The following is a 23499-nucleotide window of genomic DNA, read 5'->3' as shown; positions in this document are numbered from 1 at the left end:
TAAAAATAAATAATAATAATAATAATAAAAACACGGTAGTGTAATATGGGTAGTTGACACAACATGTTCTCGACTAAAAAAATAAAAAAGTAAATTTTTCCAGCAATTAACACATTTTTAAAATGATCTTTTAATGGTCTTGAGGTGTGGCCATTTTTTCTTTCTAAAACAAATATTTAGGGATGCACTGATATTAAAATGCAGGTTGAAACTGATACGTTATGGCTGATATTAAAATGTTATACTGTTTAGTCAAACTAAATAAATTAAATGAATACATTTTAAATGCTACTTTTTAAAAGTGAATTTGGCATCACAACAGTAATATGCATAAGTTTAGACACCCATGCTAAAGTTGACTAAAAAGAGGAATAAAAAATCATATTTTGGAAATTGAACTTAATGCCTTAATTCAAAAAAATAGGAAAAATCCAACCTTTAAGGACACCAATTTTCTTTGTGAATGAATAATGTATCGTAAATAAATAAATGTTCTTCCTTAAAATACAGGGTGCATAAGTTTGGACACCCCTATGTTAAATTCCCATAGAGGGAGGCAGATTTTTATTTTTAAAGGCCAGTTATTTCATGGATTCAGGATACTATGCATCCTGATAAAGTTCCCTTGGCCTTTGGAATTAAAATAGCCGCACATCATCACATAGCCTTCACCATACCTAGAGATTGGCATGGTTTTATTTCAGTTAGCCTAACAGCTGGTTTGATTTGCATTGAGAGATGATCTTATGGAAAGTAGCCCATGCAAATCTCTAGGTATGGTGAAGGGTGTGTGATGATGTGCGGCTATTTTAATTCCAAAGGACTAATCACAAGTGTGCAACAGAGATTAAGGCATGACAGCTTCATGAAGTCACTCAATGATGTGACAATAATGTGACACTATATCATTACTAACTAACTGACTTGTAGTCGTCTCTGCACATTATTGCTTTAGTTGAATGGCACTGGGATCATGTTGAGCTATATTCCACCACTGACCTGTGATCTCCTGCAGCAGAGGGCTTAATGTGGTCTGCCGGGTGAGTCGGAGTGTCAATGCACCAATCAATTCCTTCTCCACCTTCTCCACATGCTTTCCCTCCTCAGCACCAGCCGGACATGCTTCCCGGGCCATCGAGTACACATAAACCAGCAGCACCAGAAGATCATCCATGCTCAGCTCACCAGAGTCAGAACCGGTTGCAGACTCACTGGACTTTATGAGGGGAAGAAGTTGTTTCAGAACCTCTGCCAGGTTAGAGTCCCCCAAGGCCTGAAGAACAGAGACAAGACATTCATCAGCAATATTAAGACTATTAAAAATGTAGCATCACATCTATCAAACTGCAGCGGTGACATTTATCCAGCAGGAATGACAAAGTTCTGCTTTAGTTCATTCCGTGACACGATCAATCATTATGTCAGAGATGTCCACCGGACTCTTTCCCACTTTTACGTATGCTAAATTCTTTAGCAAATCAGTACTGAAGGGAGCAGTTATTCGTTCTGACCCTGAACTAATACCTAATTCTGTTACAGAGCACATTTATGGATGAAATCTGCTAAAATATCTTTTAAAGGTGAAGTGGGGTTAAAATATTTTACTTGTATCCCAGCTTATTATGCAGAGACAACAATAAGTTAATGTTTTTGAAAAAAGTATCTTATGCTTACAAAGGCTGCATTTATTTGATCGGAAATACAGTAAAACGTAAATAATGTGAAATATTATAATTTTAAATATCTGCTCAAAAAACAATTATCATTGTTGAAAACAGATGCTTAATATTTGTGTAGAAACAACATTTTATCAGCATTCTTTGATGAATTTTTGTAACTAAAAATCTTTACTTTTTTAAGTGTAATATTCTTTTGTGTGTGTGTGTGTATATATATATTTTATTTTTATTTTTATTTATTTATTATTATTATTAAAAATGAATATAAAATGTCATTACACTTACAATAACACAATTATTTACTGTATATAACATTATTATTTAGCTATATTATTTAACTATAGGGTATCTTTAACTCATAATCTGCATAGTAGCTGTGTAAAGGGGTGGTTGAGTATGATTTCACGTTTCTAACTTTAGTTGCTGTGTAATGTTGCTGTTTGAGCATAAACAACATCTGCAAAGTTACAATGCTCAAAGTTCAAAGGAAAGGAAGATATTTGCTTTTAAAGAAAAGGACTACAACAAACGGCTGGTAGGGACTACATGACATTCCTCCCGGGTTAGTGACATCAGCAACCCTAAAATGTACATAAACCCCTCCCCCGGGAACACACAGTCCATGTTGAGAAGAGGAAAAGTGGTTGTATAAGAGTAGCCTACATTTGTGAGTCAGCTCAAACTTTAGCATCAATCTTTTCACATGCAATAGAAAGTCACTCTGTGTGCATCTCACAACAGTTCCTATACGAGCGATTTATAGATTATCATGACAGAATATGCTAATTGAAGATAGTTAACTCCACATCAGCAACATAAATTCATCAACTAACCATTCAGAGACGTCCTGTTGCATTCTACATGTTGTCACTTCTTCTTGAGTCTCTCCATCTTTGTCTGACTCCGTTTTAACATTAAAGGCAGAACAGTTTCTGTCATTTTAGTGTGTCTGCGTGAGGTAATCGCAGTTGCTAACACACACGAGCTCTTGAAACCCCGCCCTCTGCAGCAGCTCATTTGCATTTAAAGGGCCAGGCACAAAACGGTGCGTTTTTGCAAACCCTCAAAAAGTGACAACTTTAACATGCTATATAAAAATATCTGTGGGGTATTTTGTACTAAAACTTCACACACACACTCTGGGGACATCAGAGATTTGTTTTACATTGTGTGAAAAGGGCATTATACCACCCCTTTAAGAAGCCGCCCCAGAGTTCAAGATTTATTCCCAACCAAGGTGAAGTGCAGATGACCCTGAAAAGTTTCCACAAATCTTTGTTGTGACATCTGTCTAGGGGTAACAATATCAGAGCAAATTTAACTCTGCTCACAGGAAAAACTGCTCAGTTTACACGAGGACAGGCTGTTGAGATACAAATCAACATGTTTGTGTGTGTTCGTGTGAGTCTGAGAATGATTGCGTGCTTGTAAGAGCGTGTGAGTATTTGAAACCTACAAAATCTAATAACCTTGAGGATGGATTTCATATGCAATGAAAAACGTCCCTATTGAGCTCAGCAGAGCTGTTCTGCCCAACACAAACACGTTTTCTCTCTCTCTAGAGAGAGCTAAACTGGCCTTGCTTCAGAATCTCATATCTGAAACCTACAAAATCCTCCCTCTGAGCCTGGGAGTACAATGACAACCAAACAATACATTCCAAAGCACTGAAACATGGAGTCTCAGCCCACTAGGCCCCCACGTGTCATCCATCCTTCCGAACATGAGCGGCTCACCTGAATCATCTTATGAGGTAACCATTATCAGTCAGGAGAGAAATAATGGAGTGTGTTGTAGGTTATTATTTCAGACAAAATGAAATTCCACACTGTTAAGTGGGGCGCGCACGCCATTTTTTTTCACTCGGGAGAAATCGTTGATGCTCATATGGTCGTTTTTGGCTCACAGTGTGAGAGAGGAATTACGAGATGAGCAGAGTGCATTACAAGCATCTTTAAAAAAAAATTGGGGAGTCGGCCTGATTTTGATATTGCCACGTCACATAGACTAGATCTAGGAATACTATTAACCATACAGCGTGTACACACACACACAAACACACACACACACACACACACACACACACACACACACACACACACACACACACACACACACACACACACACACACACACACACACACACACACACACACTTTAGTCATTTCTGTTGAAAGGAATGGCTGTGCGGTTCTCTGCTCTTCAACAAATATTTTGTTTCTTTCTATCCAAAGCTATAGCAGCAACATTGAAAGCTTCAATCTCCATGTTTAGCGCAAAAGCTTGTGCAATTGCCACCGGCTCACTGTGCAGTACAGTCGTGCCGTGTACCAGCTGCTTTTACCAGGTTAACTGACTGGTAACGTGTGCACTATCTCACTACCTCCCGAATGTCCAAACTCGTACAGTGTATGCCCACCTTTACCCCGCTTTAGTGGATGAGATTCCCCATCAGACTTCTAAGGTCTGACCCATGGTGTACAGAATCGGAATAGAATTGAGATGTTTCTGATTTGTACAATGTTCTTTCTTGGAGTTTGCTCTGGGGGAACTCAAAGAGTTAGAGGAAGTCGAACCCCAGCGGGATAATTCAGATCTTTGTGCCATATAACCTCCCAGCCAGAGTTCCTGGATTCGAGGGACTCACTATTTCTCCATTGGATGGAATCACTCTAAACACAGGCCTGGATATGTAAAAAGGACAAGAGGTCGACCGATAGTGAATTTTACCGATATCGATATTTAGGCTAGGTGCCGATAACCGATTAATTGACCGATGTATTAAAATGGATACTGGATAAAAAAACATAACATTACAAGTAAAACAGTGCTGAACTGAAATGTGCTGAATTAAATAAATATATAAATATGAATATAAAATGAGAAGTTCGACTGAAACAAATTCTAACATTAAAATAATACAGTTATTACAGATTAATCGGTTGACTTGGTATGACTGGTTGTGATGGATCACATGTTCACAACACCATGAACGAAAGGATATACATTTAAAAAGAAACCGCTCATTGAGAGGAACCACAGTGAATCTTGATCGATAATTTTCCTTTAACAAAATGGTTATCAATAACAAACAACTAAATTCTATCAGAAATTAATTCGGTTCTGGTAAGCCAACTGTCAAACTCTTTAGACGATGGTGTGGCTGCCACTTTTTATTGTGCAAGGTAAAAGATTCGCTCAGGATTGCTTTTGGAGACCTGTGCAGAGTAGATGGTAAAGGAGGATCATAAAATTCTTGAAACCTTGAGACATAAACATCAACAAGATGAGCATATAAGGCAACACTATAAGTATATAAGGTGTCATATGACTGAATTTCTGTTTAAATGAATTATTATATATTCAAAAGATGTATTCCCTTAACTACCATTGACTATGGCATCAGGTTTGCTGTATTAGTTTGAGCCCTTGTCCAATAATGACAGTCAAAAAGAACAAGCTGATCGACCCAAACAACCTTCGCACAACATAAGCGGGACACTGCACAGTGGCAATTCTTTATTTTATACCTCTCTTATGTTTCGGATATGATGTTATCACATCCACGTGAGCTACCACGTTCAATCTTGTTCTGCGAAATTCTGAATCAAAGCCCAGATCAGTGTTTTACAATGAATAAAATTAGAGGGAAACAAGAACAAACTCCCTCAAAGGCACGTGACTCACACTAGCCTCTACCACAAAACACATTTTTATCCTTTGACATTGTGAAATAGAAGCCTTGCAGAACCCTTAGACCAAATATTTGTGAAACAGAGCAGGCATTTTCTTTTCTACTTCATTTACAGGCCAAAGAAAGATTCTTTTACGATGCTGTCACTACATCATGATGGTAAGATATATTCTGCAACATCTTTGACTGCAAATGTACCATAGCAACATCTGACCTACAAACTACATTAAATTCCACAAATGCATTCGCCCCACTATGATTCTTTGCTAGAAAGGATAAACAGTGCCAGGGCTATCATGCACCATTTTTAAGGCAGTCCTGCCACACTTAGTAACCAAGGCAAGATAGGACATGATCAGAGGAGGGGAAAAAACAAACACTTGGGGGTTAAAATCCAGTAAGGATATTCAGAAGTTCAGAATTCTACTTGCCCTGCCAACAGTTTCACTGGCCCCAACACACACTACAAATGACAAATTATAACTTACAAATTCAAAATATAAATTAAAATGATTTAGAATTGTCAGTTTTAAACGTAAAATTTATACATGTATTATTTAAAATTATAAAATAATTTAAAACATTTTATTTATTATTATACTTTTAACATTTTATCAAAAGAAAATATGTAATAATATCTGGAAATGATATAGTTATTATAATTATACAGTACATTATTATGCAATTTACAAGCAAATGTCACAGAAAACCAAGGGCCCTATTTTAACGATCTAAGCGCATGGTCAAAAGCGCAGGGAGCAAGTGCACTTAGGGCGTGTCCGAAACCACTTTTGCTAGTTTAACAACGGGAAAAAATCGGGGCGCCGGTCTAAAAGGGTTGTCCCTATTCTATTAATGAGTAATGGGTGTGTTTTGGGCTTTACATGCAATAAATCAGAGTCTCATCTCCCATTCCATGCCAGTTGTGCTTGCGCCAGGGCGGATTCGCTATTTACATGACGGAATTTGATAGTGGAAAGACTGAACGCGTCTCCAGAGCGCAAACGGATCTGTTCGTGCGCGAGGTTAAAGCTCGTGAGCAGACCATCTACGGGACATGCCGGATTCCACAATATCTTCATGTACACAATAATAATATTTTGCAGTGTAATCCTTTTATTTTTAATATTTGGCATGTTTGTGTGATGCTGCACGTCCCAGTGTGTGTAATAAGCAGAATGGCTACACGTGTTGTGGACCCGCCAAAAGGCGCACATTACTACCGTGCTCTTAAAATATTGAGTAGTCTATTTTTTTAGTTGCCTCAAAATAGCAACGCGCCATCAATGCGCCTGAACACACCTTGTTTTCAGACCAGCACACCCATGTGCGCAAATGCATTTGCTATTTAAACAACGTGGCACAGGAAGTGAAAATGAAAACTGCGTCGGACTGAAGCAAAAAACACTTGCGTCGTCGTGCCTGGCGTTGCATTGCGTTGCGCCGCACCGGGTGTATGATAGATAGGGGCCCAAATGTTTAAGGCCTAAACAGGCAGGCGAGTGGGGAACAAACGAACAAAAAGGAATTTAATTGAAATTTATGCTGCCAAAACTCTCTCACACTGAACTCGGGCCAACAGTATCCTTATTGCTGAGCCCTGAACTGCATAGTAATTTTCACAGTAAAGTATTAGATGGGATAGTACAGAATACAGTTCTTGTTTAGTGTGTTTAAAAGATGATTAGGAGGTCAGCAGACTATTTTTATGTGAAAACTTGCCAATATATTTGTCTGAGTGAAAGTGTGTGTGTGTTTTAAAAGCTTTTCTTTTGCATCCAGGGCCCTAATGGTCTGTGTTTGTGTTCTTTAGAGCACCTGACATCTGTGTGAGGGTCATGTTCACCTAATTGGGCTGTTCAGTAAAGTGACCTGCTGAGACACACACAAGCACTCGCACACACAGGAGAAAAATGCACAGATTTCAAATTTACAGCTGTTGACGTAGTGATCTGAGCCATTATTTCCCCCAATAGCATCCAGGGGTTTTCCTTCACAAAGTAAAATAAGGAATGGAGGAAAGTTGAAGAACTCACTCTCAGTCCTCAGAGAGTCGTTTTCTCTCTCCACCCATTCCTAACAATAGAAGTCTTCAGATTAATCAATTCATGAAGTATGCAGAAAAATCTGAAAACCAAATGAGATCATGGCTGAAAAAAAAGGGTCTTAAAAATAAAACAAGGGTTTGGTAACATGTGGCTTACAATTTTTATTTTATTTTAATGCATTGTGGTTATGCATTAAAATCAAGATGCCAAGAACTGTCAACACCACATAAGAACTAAAAGATCACTGTACAATTGGAGTCAGTCGCACCAGCAGAGGAAATGGAGTGGCTGGATAGGGCTGGTGAAAACGTACATGAACAAAGTAACAGATTTGAATCAGATTAGCATGCACATGAGCTTGAAATCTAAGAAAGACACACACTTTCAAGCAAAAAGCTTATTTTATTTGAATATCAACTTGGTACTGAAGTACCAGTACTTTTGACATAGGACAGAAGCTGACACATTACGAAGACACAGTCTACTTTATGGTAAAGACAGCATGCTGAATGCTAAGCATATTGGCTAAAATTTGAAGCATTAAACAAAGTCATTAGCCTCAAAACAACATATATAAAAATACACAGTCACTCCTTAACCTACTTTTCCTTTCTTAATAAACCCAAACCCAAAACAAGACGTTTAAGCAATAAAATGTGGTGTGGTATTTCTCTAAAACAGCAGCTAGCTTTGCTATAGTTTAGTAGGTAAAAACTGTCAGTGGCTTGTTTTCTAGAAAAGGCTTGTGTGGTTGATAACTAAAGTCATAGGAAACAATTAAGAGCGCAGACGCCGCCACTACATGTTACTGCTGCTATTAACTACAATTAGCTAATTGAGCCCTATTGTCGCTACATGCTACAACAACCATTAGCTACAATTACTGATAAACAGGGTTACAGTTAACCTTATGTGGAAATTGTATCACCACACTGTCGCCATTAAGCATAATTCTGTTTCACTGAACTGTTAATGTCTTGGTAAATAATGTAAACAAGACTAAATGTACAATATAAGTGATATCATTGGTCTGAGATGTAATAGTTTAGCCCAAGAGATTCACAGATTTCTAAAGGCAAATTGACCATTTTAGAATAGAGTGCAACAGTGCCCGTCCACTTTTTCCAGCGGCCTTGGTTCTGCAAGTATTTTTCCAATTCATTTTCCCCAAAGGGATCTTCGTTTAAGAGTTATAAGCCATCAACCAAACCAACCAGCTACAAGGTGAATCACAACATTGCAAACTTTGATTTGAAGCAAAAAAGTATTTGAAAATCAGACAAAGGTAAAAGACTGTTTACTTAACAGCTTTAATAAGGGAAAGAACCAATGAATCTTTGCCAATGACACACACACACACACAACTTTACGGTTATTACAAAATATGCATATTATGCGCACAAAGAGCGTAGGGAAACTAACTCTACATCATTAATAGTGGTGCATGGAAGTGGAGATTTCTCTGCAGAATCATGAGTAGTGTAGTTTTTCCAACAGGAATTCGACTGTTACATATGATTTATTTGAAAAATAAGTTGAAATAATACAGACTGATGATTTCAACAAAAGCAAATTTCATTAATTAACAACCTATTAGCTCACAGTAGGTCTATAAGTTATCGTACAAAATCAATTCCTTCACGGAGAAAATTAATGAGAGTTTTACTTCCAGAAACGAACTGTTGCACTCTATACAAATTATAAAATATGTGCAATGTAAACACTCGAAATTGCACAAAATTCCTAAAATGAAAGAAAAAAGGGCTCGTAAGCCAATAATTGAAAGAACCGTGCAGTTTCGTTCCACCCTTTGTCCCTCATCCAATCACGAAGGTCTGCCAGACCACGCCTGTAATGGCTTGCTGTCTCCGACAGGAAATTAACTCCAGATGGGCCTCTAGAGGGAGCTGACCCTGCTGTGTGTTTTAGTATGAGTGTGTGAGAGAGTGTGTATCCAGTTTGGCACTAACCAAAACCAGGTGCCTTTCCCCACACAATGGAGCCCTTCTACAGCCCTCAGGGCAGCAGGGACTCTGGGGTAAGATAGTGGGAGACGGGGCCTTTTATGGGGAGGGGGTACTGTTGTTGTGGGCACACCGCTGGAGGAATGTTGTTGATGTGTGTATGTTTGATGCCTGAAGCCTTTTATAAGAAGGGCTGTAAAAACAGAGCACCCTAAGAATATTCGTTGCTGTCAAGAGGTTACAACCGGCCAAAAATAAGCTCTGCGTATGAAAGCATGATGTCAGTAAGCGAGGCAAGACTGGACACTACGAAAAGAGGCTGGGGACTAAGCTCTTTCAAACTATTCATTAAATCATAATAAAATGGAGTAATAAAAGTTATAACTTCATTAGTCATTGGATTCTCACTGCCTTAGAGGGACAGTTCACCCAAAAAAATTCAAATTCGGTCATTATTTAGGCCTACTCACTGTCATGTCGTTTCTAACCTGCACAACTTTCTTTCTTCAACTAAAGACAAATGGAGAAATTTGTCTTTAGTTCAGAAGAAAATTCAGAAGAATGCTCTGGTCTTTTCTATGCAATTAATGAATGGATGAGGGATGGAAAAGCACCATAAAAGCTTCACCGAAGTTGTCCATATGACTCCTAGACTATACTCCAAGTCTTCCAAAGTCACAACATAGCTTTGTGTAAAGAAGAGAATTACATTTAAGCCACCATTCGCTGATCATAAGCTATGAACTCAGGAACCACTATGACCAGATCATTGAGTCAGTGAGTTTTCAAACTTGAAATCCAAGCCAATCTGATTCGTAAATGAATCATTCATACCAGTTTAGGGAACTACATCTATTAATCATTGAAAAGACATGACTCAAAAGAATGATTCATTCATGAAACACTTACTCATGAAATATCAAGAAGATTTGGACATGTTAAGATTTTTAGTGACCAACACACGCACGCGCACACACACACGATGCCAGCATATCATTCATAAGGACAAAAATACACTAAGAATGTCACAGCCCACTGCTTTCCACCATAGCAATTCATTAACATTAAAGTACAACACTCAGAATTGCAAACCACAACATAAACAAAAAAAAAACCCCTGCAAACAATTGTGAGCAAGAGAGACAAAACAAAGATGGTGTGCAGTTAAGAATGGCTACCCAGCCTCAACATTACAGATGCTTGATGGTATGTGGACCATTGTCACAACACCATTCAGGTCTTCAATGTTTATGTAGGGGCTCTTGAAAGAAACGTGGACTCTCTTTGAACAACGCAGTCTATGAACCCATTACAAAATGGATACTTTCAGCCTAACTGTCCAGTTTCTCCGAGTAAGGGCTTCCCTATCTAAATGAACTGGATTATAGCCAAAGCTGGGGGCAGATCCCAGATCTGATGTGGTTTATGACCACAGGACCTGGTCTTATTCTGTAGAGGCAGAGATGATATGTGGTTAGTGAATATACAGAGGGGCTGAAGGAAATGCATGACCCGTGCAGTGGCTATAGTGAGACCCAGACAGTCTGGGAGTCCAGCACTCATTTCATCAATCAGACTGTAATGCCTCCTTATACCTGATCAAAGCCATATCATTCAGCTCATTGAGTCCCACTCTCTGGAGTTTATGGAGATGAAACCCAGTCTGCACGTGCCAGACCAGCAGCACATCAGTGTGTGTGAGTATGTGTGTGCAGAAATGACCCTGCTGTAAAATGCTTTCAATGGCGTGTATCATTTATTGTGTTCTGCTTTTAATAAAAGCAAAGTAGAAAAAAATCTATACAAAAATAATGCAGCTTAATTAATAAAATCAATTAAAAAGGTGAATACAAATAATCATACAGTATATCAGTATTTGCAGAGAAAATCCCTAATAAACCTAATGTAGGATAACCTGAAACCCTGTGGTTTACACTGATGTTAAAATAACACCACTTATGCTACAGTAAAACACTGATGTTCACTTTCAGAAGTTATAAGGATGTTTTCTTGTCATAAAAAGAATGTGAAACATGTAGGTTATATCATTTTAAATATATTTTAAAGATAATTTAAGTTTATTTTACACATTTTAAGCATTATCGTATCACATATCGAATATCGCATTATTTAAGGAGTTATCGCATATCGCATTTTTCTTCAATATCGCACAGCCCTACCCCAGATGATGACTCGCTTTAGAAAATGCAAAATGACAATTAATTAGTTAACATAATATAGTGAATACACTACTGTTTAAACCCAAGATTTGAGATCAGTAAGATTTTTTTTAAAGCAATTAATAAAAAGAATTCAGCAAGGACACAGTCAATTGTTCAAACCTGACAGTAAATACTTTTACAATGTTATTATATTTTAAATAAATGCTGTATTGTAATAATTGTATTGCTGCATTGTAATAATATTTCACAATATTACTGGTTTACTGTATTTTAGATCAAATAAATGCAGATTTGGTGAGAATAAGAGACTTCTTTCCAAAACGTTTAAAACCTTTTTACAGACTTTTACACGGTAGAGTACAATGCGCATACATATTGGAAACTTGTCTGCTGTCCCGCTTTTGCATTCATCCCATATGCTGTATTCTGTTTGTACACACTGAGCAAACTTTACACACTTGATGGCTGAATGTATTAAAAAAAAAATATTATAGGATGTTGTTTGCATCAGTTGTGTTGTGTTTGGTTGTCATGGATGACACACAATTCAATCTGTCCACAGGAAAAGACTAAAACAGATGGATGAGTAGATGGGATAAATATGAGATGAAGAGGAGAGGAAGAGGAAGGGTTTTTTTCAATGCAAGAAGAGAAAGATATTGAAAATGTATGCAGAAGATATCTAAAGAAATGTAGGGAGATGAATGGAGTGAGGCGTAGGCGGTTTACACAGAATGAGAGATAACTGCACAGTTAATGAGATGCTCTTAAAGGTAATGCTAGATATAGCTGATGGATGTTCTCTTAAAGGTAAAGGCAGATGGTCTGGCCTGTATCAGGGAAGTTTATGTAAGAACATCCTCATGAATCTTGTCTTTTAAACATGAGCCACCCTCCGCTCTCTCAAGTGTGTGCGTGTGTGTGTATGAGCGCACTGTAAGTGCAGCATAAACCAGGTCACCTTGATAGACTAAAACTCTTATACCATATAGCAATGACAAATAAAGGTGCAAATATAGTTTGTGTTTCAAAGCCGTTAAATCATGCTGATGATGCCTAAAAATGCTGTTAATAAGGCAAATAGCGAGCTGTTTTTAGGTTTCACTCTTGCCATTCCTAACGGTCAGCAGCAAAATTATGCTGTCCTGTAAGATTTTGACAACAATCTACACCAACATCACATATTGTAAGACAATAACACAGGCCACACTCTTAAAATGATGACAGTCAATTCCTTGAAGTCTGATACAGTGTTATTTTAGTATTGTGTAGCGCAGTTAGATGTTATGGGAAGAAGGAGGCAGGAACCGGCGAACATTCAACAGATTTTAATAAATAAATACACAAATACAAAACGAACGTAAAGTTCACATAAAACAGAAACAAAACATCAAATAAAAAGTTGCCAGAAGAGTTTTTAACAGTTTTAGATTTAGCTAATGTTGCTACGCTAATGATATATATATAAAAAAAAGTTTAATCCAAAGTTGTATTCAGGGAAATGTTGATATAATATAATGATTCTAAAACTATTATTAACATGTATCTATTTAGTACTCTTTTTTTATTATTATAAATACTATTTTTGTTCCTAGTGTATCAAGTAACTAGCTTAGCAACATGCTAACATCAGGATTACTGGTCAGTATTAGTTGAATACAATAAAACAAAGTTTTTTGAAAGGAGCACAGCTTGCGACGCATATTACACAGAACATTCACTTATGAAATTACATTTTTACTTAGCATCCTGATCCTGCCTCAAAAGATATCTACCTATGCAGACAGCAGACAATGTGGCAGATCGGGTTTGGACCAGAGCCATTGTCCTTTACCTCAAAAACAAACAATGTGCCAAGTCTTGTCTGTTTGACAGGTCCAGCGGTTTCGAACAAGGCCAGACCATCTGATAAAGGCAGACCAGAACAGCTGTGGTTTTGATGTGATCTGTGCCGTTGGATGAGAACAATGCAGTATGTAAAATAATCAACGCAGCGTAATGTTGTTTTTGCTGCAGTATGCAAACACACACTTGTGCTTTCCATCTCTCTCTTACACAGCGAACAAATAAATAGAGTAAGAACATCCCAGTAAATCCCCCCATTCTCTTCTCTGTAATTGTATGGTTATGCTAACGGTATCATTTAGTTTAGACAGTGTTTACAGACATGCACACAATCGAGTCGAGCTGACAGGCCACACTCCCCGCAGTGTCACCGCTGACCATAAGATGGCCACTGTGACATGACTCTGAAACCACATCCAAACACACATGCGAAAACACGTACACGTCTGTTATGTGAGGGGTTAAACTTCATCTACATGCTGGTGAATACAGCTAAATATTCTGTTAATGCAGCCAATAAAATGGTAAAATCGAAAAAATTATTTCTGTAATACATTCTTCTTAGCATAAAACACAAATTATGGAAATATTGTTTCCCATTGCCAGTGTAAAAATAAAATGTAACTTATTTAACTTACTTTCTTATAATTGCAACTTTATTTTTCACAATTGCAAGTTTATTTTTCATAATCGTGACTAGGCGGAATCAGTCTTATATAACAAATCCAAAACATTTAGCATTTTTAACTCATCTTTAAAACAAAGACAATATCTGTGCTCCAAATGTTTTTCACTTAAAGTTTTGCATATATAAAATGTCATTAGAGTGTGTTGCATTTGCATGAACGTATAAGGTCTTTTGTGATTCATTTTGGCTTTATTTGCTATACAAGAATGTAAGAAAAATGTAGATATACACAAAGCACACTATAGCTGCTACTCAACTAAAGTTCTCTTTTGCTCCCAGTTACACACACACACACACACACACACACACACACACACACACACACACACACACACACACACACACGCGCACAATGATAGACTTTGACCTAATAATTAATGACAGACTAAAACACCAAAACACACCTAACAAAACATTACTCTTGAAAATACACACACACAAAGTCTGCTATGTGAGGGGTTAAACTTCCCCATCTGATTCCAGTTTGTGTGTCTAACACACAGTAAGAGGTTTGAGTTGAGAGGGAGAGAGAGAGAGAGAGAGAGAGAGAGAGGGAGAGAGAGAGAGAGAGAGAGAGAGAGAGAGAGAGAGAGAGAGAGAGAGTCGCATAATGAGAGAAAACCAGGTTTCAAAATAAGAGTTTTGTACTATTAAGTTTGCCAACACATAAATCTCCTCCAGCCATGTAGATATGTATATATATGCAAAATTTTGCAAGACGGTCTTCAACATGTCATATTAAAAAGATTAAAATAATAAGTTGATGACAATTTTGAAGTACCGTACATGAACTTAATGAACCGGCTTTGGGAGTGTAAATACTTGCAGTCTATAGGTGGCAGCGACAGACCACGTAGTTAGATTTCATTCAGAGAAGAGTGTGTGTGTGTGTGTGTGTGTGTGTGTGTGTGTGTGTGTGTGTGTGTGTGTGTGTGTGTGTGTGTGTGTGTGTGTGTGTGTTTATAAGCATGTACTCTATGTTTTGCATATTTTGTTGGTTAATAAAAACATTCATTGCGGGGGATTCAACTTTGAAATACGTGTCTGTTTTTCAGCATCTGTTTACGGCGTCCTGGCACACCTAAACTGTCTAAACATTTACAATCATTCGATTCAGGTATAAACAGGAAATTACTCCGTAAACTCACACACACTCACATCAGTGTACTTTTATGGAGGGAATCTCTTATAAAAATGAGTCAAACACAGTTTATGGTTTAAAACATAATTCTGACTTTCAGCTAATTTGTCTTCAGGGCAAGAATGCAAACAAGCACCTTTATGATTAAGACGTTCCTCAGAGAAGCACACGGCGATCAGAGAGATGTCTTGGGGGGGTTACTGTACATCCTGCTGGGTTATAGGGAAATTTGGTCATTTGTTCCCGGCAACCACAGCTGGATGATGAGTCAATGCAGAATTGGGCTTTTTTACGATCACTTCATATTTAACGCTGTTATCATAACGCTGTACAGTTTTAGGGAGGAACAAGAGTCTTAAAGGAGGACAAACTGAGGAATGCACACCCTCTCTGTCAGAAGCACGCATAAACAAAACAACAAACTGCTGAAATGCTGTATATCATATGGCTCAGTTAGCTAAACAAGTGCAGGCAACTTCTGCTATCATTTAGAAAGAGAGAGAGAGAGAACAGCTGAAAACAGAAGCCAAAATCAGCATGTCGTGGTTAATCAGTCTGTCTGTTTTCATTCTCTCTGCTTTCTCTTCATCTCCCACACATTCACAGGAAAAGATTCGGCATCTGAACAATCTGAACTCTCGAAGCGACAGGACAAACCAAATTTGGTTAGAGAGGAGATCAATACACTATTTGCAACTGTACGCAGTTCTCAGCAAAGATCTTTGTGCCTTTTACGTTTTTACTTGATAAGACATGAAGAATGACAAGGGGGGATTGGATCAGGATTATAGTTAACTGAAACATGTTTTGTTAATTAAATAAAATAAAAGTTATCTAAAATAAAATTAATTAAAAAAAATATATATATAGTTGAGTATGTATATATATATATATATATATATATAACATATGTGGAGTAACATATAACATATAGTGGAGACTAACAGGTTTCCTGTACACTAATCCAGTCTACCATTGTTCAGGCAAACAGATTGTCCCGGCAAACAGATTGTCCCAGCCAATGTCGTGGCAGCCTACCAGAGTCGTCTTAGAAGCGTGCTTGCTGCTTACTAGTTGTGTTTGCATATTAAAAGTTTTTTTAATTTTTAATTTTTCTTTGTACTAAGATGGGTATGCTGTGCAAAAATAATGTGAACGAACAGCTGTTAAGGAAACTGTTCAGATCGTCACAAACGTTTGCATGTCATCAAAACGACAGCTTTGCTTTTTACAGAGAGGTATTCTAATCTCACTGCGAAAAACACTGCTAACCAATAAGATTCCAACTTTTGGTCACTGCTGAAACTATGAACTACACATGAACTACACATAAACTATGAACTACACATAAAACTATGACTTGGAAGCCACTTGAAGGCAAGCCTGCAACCAAAAAAAAAAAAAAAAAAAGGATGTCAATGGAGGAGAGGCTTCACTGCACTGAATAAACCGCTTTTGTGAGGAAATAGCTTATCATTAATGAATCGACAGACTATCAGATAATCTTCAACATGCTTGCTCTACTTTGATCTACTTTTAGAGTTTACACTGAAAAAAATGCTTTTTTTATAAGAGAAGTCACAGACAATTATGCGACAGATATGTTTCAGTTTATGGCACTTCTCATTTACGCAAATAGTGACTCTGCAGTCTGCACGGAATTCAATGACGTCAAGGCTGTAATGTGATTGGTTATCAAGACACACGTCCAGTTAGCTATTATGTTATTTCCAATAGCCATGGACCCTCGTATCTCCCAATAATAGATGATAAATGGTGGTGCTCACGGACAGAGGGTTTTGCTAAGCAACGGTGGACAGCTCTCGTCGGAACTGGCTCTCGTCTCTTTCCCCTTATATTTGGTAGAATGTAAGTGTCATTGATTTAAAAAAAAAAAAACTTATTTAAAGGTGCTGTATGTAGTTTTTCTACTAAAATGAATCCATTTTTTATTACCTGTGTGTGAAGGGGTTGTAATCTCACAATAAAATGATCCACTTAGCGGGTTTTGCTATTACCTTTGAAAGCAAGTATTCCTATTTCTATGTGAAGGCTCTGGGTCGGATTTGCCGCGAAATCCAGTGACGTGACTGAGACCTGCATGCGCGCTCCCGAGCGTCTCGCCTCTCGCCTCGTCTACTGACTTTGCACTCAACAGCGACGACACTGCAACTTTATGACATGGAGTCTGCTAACACTAGGAAACGACTAGCACAACACAGACTCCAACACAAACTCCACATAATAATAAAAAACAAAAGAAAGCACGCGCACGAGCACTCGCTTGTAAACGTATTGGTTGCAATCTGAAACATCACTGCTAGATGCCGCTGAAAACTAAAAGTATTATTCAGAATCTCAAGAATCTTCCTCAAAATACTTTGATTTCGGAAACGAAAGTTATGCTTTGTGTATAGTGAGTAACTGGGGCATTTCTGCTTTACCATAAGCGCCACCTACTGCATTTTTATTCAGCTGTTTTTGCTTTTTCAGTTTTGGTCTTAACAGACAATTTGCATGCGAAACATTAACAATGCCTTAGTTAACTGGGGAAAAAATACATCACTTACAAGGCAAGATTAAAAAAAATGTCAAAAATATAATTTGGACATATTTTTGGAAAAACAATATATAATTTTTCTTCACGTGATTTATCTTTTAAGAAGATTTTTTTTTCAATGGAAAAAATGCAATGTAGCCCCATAGGTATTTTGTGTATGCAATGGGGAAAGGAAAAGATGAATTAAGAGCAAAAACATTAAAAATTTTGGAACGCTATCCAAAAGCTTCCGCAATCTCAGCTGTGTCATAACTACAGTAGCATAGACTATATAGTGTGTGTGTGTGTTACACCAGTTATGTTTAATATCTCGAAAGCAACATGTCAACAAGTCATTAAACTCTTCTTTTATCAGTTAATGATCATATAGCGGTTGAAAAATATGGGATTTTTCAGGAGCTGAACGTTTTTAATTAGTCTGACCATGAATATTTGCTAATGGTTGACAGGATGAACCCCTGTGTGTCAGTGCTGATAAGAGTGAGTGACGTGTGTTTTCAGAGCTGATGAAGGGCAGAAGGGCTGTGCAGAGTGTGTTCAGCTCTCTCTCCATCAGCTCAACGCACACAGTCAGCAGAGCCGTTTGATTGACACATGGAGCTGCTGCGCTGAGCACGCCGTGGGAATCCAGCATGCCATGGGAGAGGAACCAAGCGGTTCTGCTAAATTGTAAATAATATGCTATGATGCTATGATTAACTTGTTCATTTATCATTCTGTTATATCGGTGGTGTCCTAACAGGCATAGACTCAATCCACTTTAAACATGATGCCAGGTAAGCAAGGGGAGGGGCCAGAGGCTGTTGTCATGGAGATTGAGTGAGTGACATACTGATGGGCTGAGAGAGCACCGGTCGGGACAGCAGGACAATGCAGCACTTGAAACAAAATCAACAAATGTGCACACAAACCAACATTCCCATGAGACAAGAAAACAACAGATCAGCAAAAAACAACAGTTAAACGGCAAATACAGCATTTATTAAGGACCATGTTGTTTTCATTTCTCATCAAACCACTTTCGAACCCTTATTAGTCTCTCTTGCGCTTTACGTCTTTCACTCTGACCTTTTATTTTCTCATTTATCTGTATTACGGCTTTCTTAATCATACTGGATGTTATAACTTCATTAAAAGTCTTCTTCCTCACCCAAACTACTAACACAAGTCCATACAGACCTCACAGGAGATCTGGCCAACATATTCCAGTAAACATCTCCCGCCTGTCCGTCTGGAAATTTCAGTTATTTCAAAACACTCCATTACGATCATGAAATCACTAATAATTTTTAGGAAAGATCAGCAAATCTGCTCTAAAAAGTAAAAATGTCCCACAACACACATTATAATATCTTGTCTGTCCCACACCCTGATTAACTGATATAACAGACATAACAGAGAGAACAGACAGATAAAGTTAAATGAGGAAAACTACAGTTATGAAAGGAGAGAGACAGTAGACTTTTTTTGTTTTATATATAGATGGTATACTGCAATAAATCAATAGGCTTGTGTGTGTGTGTGTGTGTGTGTGTGTGTGTGTGTGTGTGTGTGTGTGTGTGTGTGTGTGTGTGTGTGTGTGTGTGTGTGTGTGTGTGTGTGTAAAATGTCCACACAAATATGGCAATATCCGAAACCCTTGTCCTTATGGAGACATTTTTTGGTTCCCATGAGGAAAACAGCTTATAAATCATACTAAGTATTTTTTTTGAAAATGAAAAAATGCAGAAAGTTTTCTTTGATAGTTAGGTTTAGGGTTAGTGTAAGGGGATAGAATATACAGTATGTACAGTATAAAAATAATTGTCTCTCTGGATAGTCCCCATAAAACATTCAGAGCAACAGTATAAATAAGTTTCACGTCTTCAAATCCATTCACAGTCAGCGTTATTTCTTTAAATGTGAAGTTGTAAAGCTTGTATATTATTTCCTGATGTCTTTTTGTCGACGGACATTCACTTCAGACTCTTGGAGATCATCAAAATCATTAAAAAGTTACAGGTCAGCTCAAATTCTATGGCTTTTTACTAGCATTAAAGTCCGCATATGAATTAATAGTTATTTGCATATATTGTAATAAATAAATAAATAAATAATAAAACGATGAGTTTGTGTAAGAAAAATATTAATATTTAAAACTTTATAAAGTAAAATAAGCTTCCGGCCAAACGAACATACGGATTCCACTTAAGTGTAAAGCGCAACTTATGCAAGTTATGCGATGTACTGCTGATATTTACGCTACGCCATGGCGGACTACGCTACTTCTGACGTCATAATAAGTGAAGCCACCAGTAAAAATCTGTGCCCCTAATGCACAACTTACGAAACTTATGACGTCATAAGCAATCCAGTCATTTATATAGATCAGTGTTTGGCGCGCACACACACACTCACAAAGCAGAGTAAATTACAACAACACACACACACAGTCATTATCAAAGCAGAGTAAATTACAAGAACACACACACACACAGTTATTATCAAAGCAAAGTAAATTACAAGAACACTCACGCACGGGCATGCACGCACGCACACACAATCAAAGCAGAGTAAATTACAAAAACAAACTCACAGAATGGATAAAAGTCTTTAAGACACGCACCAATACAGGAAGAGTCAAGACATGTTGCTCATAAGAATTGAGGATGAGAACAACTTAAGGGCACAGGAATGAGATTTTATCCCTTTGAGCACTGAAAGGTTTGCTGCGTATGGATATATTAAAGAAAGTCAAACAGGCACACTAAAAAATAACTTGTGAAAATAGTTAATTGACAATATAAATGAGTTTAACGAGGAAAATAAGAGAAATAACTGACAAACACACTGTAAACCCAAATAAATGGGCAAAACTCAAATAATTTGAGGTAATCAGTTACATAAACATTAAATCTCTTTTTAAGTAAGTAGAACTTGCAGATTTTTATTTTGTACTCATACATTTTAATTGCTCATAACATGAAATATTTGAGTAAGCCAATTCAAACACAACCTAAAATTATCATGTGCTGTCAACGGAAATATTTGTAGTCATGGAAACTTGGCTAGCTTTCACCAGCTAATTCAATAAATGCTACATTGTTAATTGGTACATTGCAAAGCATGCTGGGAAATAGAAATCCTACCCCAGTTTCAGTTAAATTTAAGTTTATCTAAATTAAAAGAGTTCATAAAACTCAAAAAATTCTACTTACTTAAAATGTGTCATGTTTGTGAACTCAAGAAAAAGAAAGTTCTAAGTACTCATAAAAGTTAATTTGATGGAACTAATTTGTATAATTTGAGTTGGCTCTACTCAAACCAATTAATTATTTTGAGTGTAGGGTTTACAGTGCAGACTGTACAGGAATGTACAGGAAACTGGATTAGTGAATGACAAAAGAAAACTGATTAATAAACAAATTAAAATAACAATGAACAAACATAAAAAACAACATCATCCAAAACAATGAGGAAGGAGCTAAAAGAAAAAAAATGTAAGAACTGTCAACGGAAATAATAAAGAAACGAAAAGAAAAGAAACGGGCCGCATGTGGAGAGTGTGTGCTGGACTCATTGCCCCCCTCCCCAAACAGCTTCATAATTAGCGGTTGCACACTGGCCTCATTTGGGTTACTTTCAATCCTTTTATTTTTCCCTCTTTTCCATGGAAAACAACAACACATGCAAACACACATGGCACTACTCATCTGTTCTCCCCTAAACGAGAGAGAGAGAGAGAGAGAACAGGGGGAAACAAGGAGAACATGGGTCCCCCCTCAGCCTCATGTGTGGGACAATACACATCTGAAGTTACAGTCTTCTCTCTGAATTTATCTTTCCCTCAGTCCCATCTTTCCCCATCCGGCCGCCACGAGTCTCACGGGCGGAAAAGCGTTTGGCTAAGTCAAATATCAAAACCACGCATAGATTCGAATTTGTGTTTAGCTGTGGAACCACGCCACACAAATGGAAAGCAAATTGATGTCAGACACATCGAGCATGTGGTGCTTTAGACTCGTGCTTAGCGCGCAAATCCATGTTTACGACTGAAGACATCTCCAAATGACACGCAGTCTCTCTGAGCTGAGTCTAACTCTGAGAGACAGACACCACACGCTCAAACCACACAGGAAGAGCATGTCTCTAATTACGGAGGTCAATTAGATAATGGATAAGTGGGAAGGAGGGAGGGGGTGAGATACATATACTACATGAGAGAGATAGAAGGATGCGACTCAAAGACGAAGAGAGACATTAATAAATGTGGCTTGCTTAGGCAAACCTATATTATTGTACTACACATCTTATCATTGTACTCGATTTAAAAGAACTTAAGCTGGACAATGACACCGAAACAAAGTTTGTTGCATTATTTTCATGTTATCACTGTAAAGCTGCTTTGAAACAATCTGTATTGTAAAAAGCGCTATAAAAAATAAATGTGACTTGACGCAACTGTTATCGTAAATATTTTTTAATGTTTAGAGCACTTTTATTCTTACTTATTTACAGTGGCAAATAAATCAGAAGTCTCGCACATTCATAGAAAAATATACAACGGCATTGAAAAATAAGGTGGACACATTCATGCTTGTATCGCTCCACTTGTCCATGTTTGTGTGTTTGAGAATACATCACATTTTACACTGACACTCTTTCTGTAGGTTACATGGATTACTAGCCAGTAGATGGACACAAATGACTGTTTACGAGTCAAATTAAATAATTCATCAAATCGATTCGTTCAAAACACAGATTCATTCAGGGATGAAACAAGTGACTGTCTGTATGAATGAATGGGTCATTGAATCATTTATTCAACCAATTCGTTCAAACACACCAATTTATTCAGGAACCTAACACAACACTACTTTGTTTTGTTCGGAGATTCTGATTCTCCGATTCTGCTCTGACTTCGTTTGGAATAATTATACTATAGCACAGAAAAAAAACTTTGGGGTCAGTAAGATGTTTTTTTTTTTAAGATGAATTAATACTTTTATTCAGCAATGACATATTAAATTGAACAAACATGAGAGTAGACATTTATAATGTTTTAAAGGCTATTATATATACTATCATGTAGTTAAAGGCTATTATAATGATAGAAAGGCCTACAAAAGATTTTCATTTCAAATGTGTTGTACTTTTGAACTTTCCATTTATCAAAAATTCCTGAAAATGTTGTATTACAGCTTACACAAGATATTAAGCACAACAACAGTTTTCAACTAATAATAAGAAATTATTCTTGAGCAGCAAATCAGCATATTAGAATGATTTCTTAAAGATCATGTGACACTGAAGAAATGATGCTGAAAATTCTGCTCTGCCATCACAGAAATAAATCATTTATTTTTATTTATGTTTTAAACTATATAAAAATTGAAAATGTCTCATTTAAAATTTGTATATTTTACAATATCACGGTTTTTACAGTATTTTTCATCAAATATACAGCCTTGGTGACCGTAATAGACCCTTAAATGGGTCTCTGCCAATATAGTCTAAATAGTAAGTTACATAATACCAACCAACCAAATAAATAAGTATATACAATACATTCATATGCATGATTTGTATATACATTTCCTCTATTCTTACTTTATTTCTGCATTCTGTTTATTGCATGCAGTTAAGCTGCACAGACAGTTTTTGTCAGGCCCATGAAACCATAAATGAGTGTCAGAGTGAGAAAGAGAGAGATGGCAG

The 23499-nt window shown here is 37.2% G+C and overlaps 1 protein-coding gene across 1 annotated transcript in view; it reads right to left on the bottom strand.

The window, feature by feature from the left end:
• The window catches only part of scfd2 (sec1 family domain containing 2), a 114256-nt gene that overhangs the window by 58804 nt on the left and 31953 nt on the right, over positions 1-23499 (bottom strand). Inside the window, exon 5 of the mRNA XM_079583574.1 lies at positions 1000-1273. Within this exon, the coding sequence (XP_079439700.1) occupies positions 1000-1273 (274 nt within the window). The remainder of the gene's footprint in view (positions 1-999; positions 1274-23499) is intronic.

This window comes from Phoxinus phoxinus, assembly GCF_949152265.1.
Source record: "Phoxinus phoxinus genome assembly, chromosome: 16".
In the NCBI taxonomy this organism is placed as follows: Eukaryota; Metazoa; Chordata; class Actinopteri; order Cypriniformes; family Leuciscidae; genus Phoxinus; species Phoxinus phoxinus.
The sequence above is the reverse complement of the archived record's forward strand: the minus strand, read 5'-3'. Positions and strand labels throughout refer to the sequence as shown.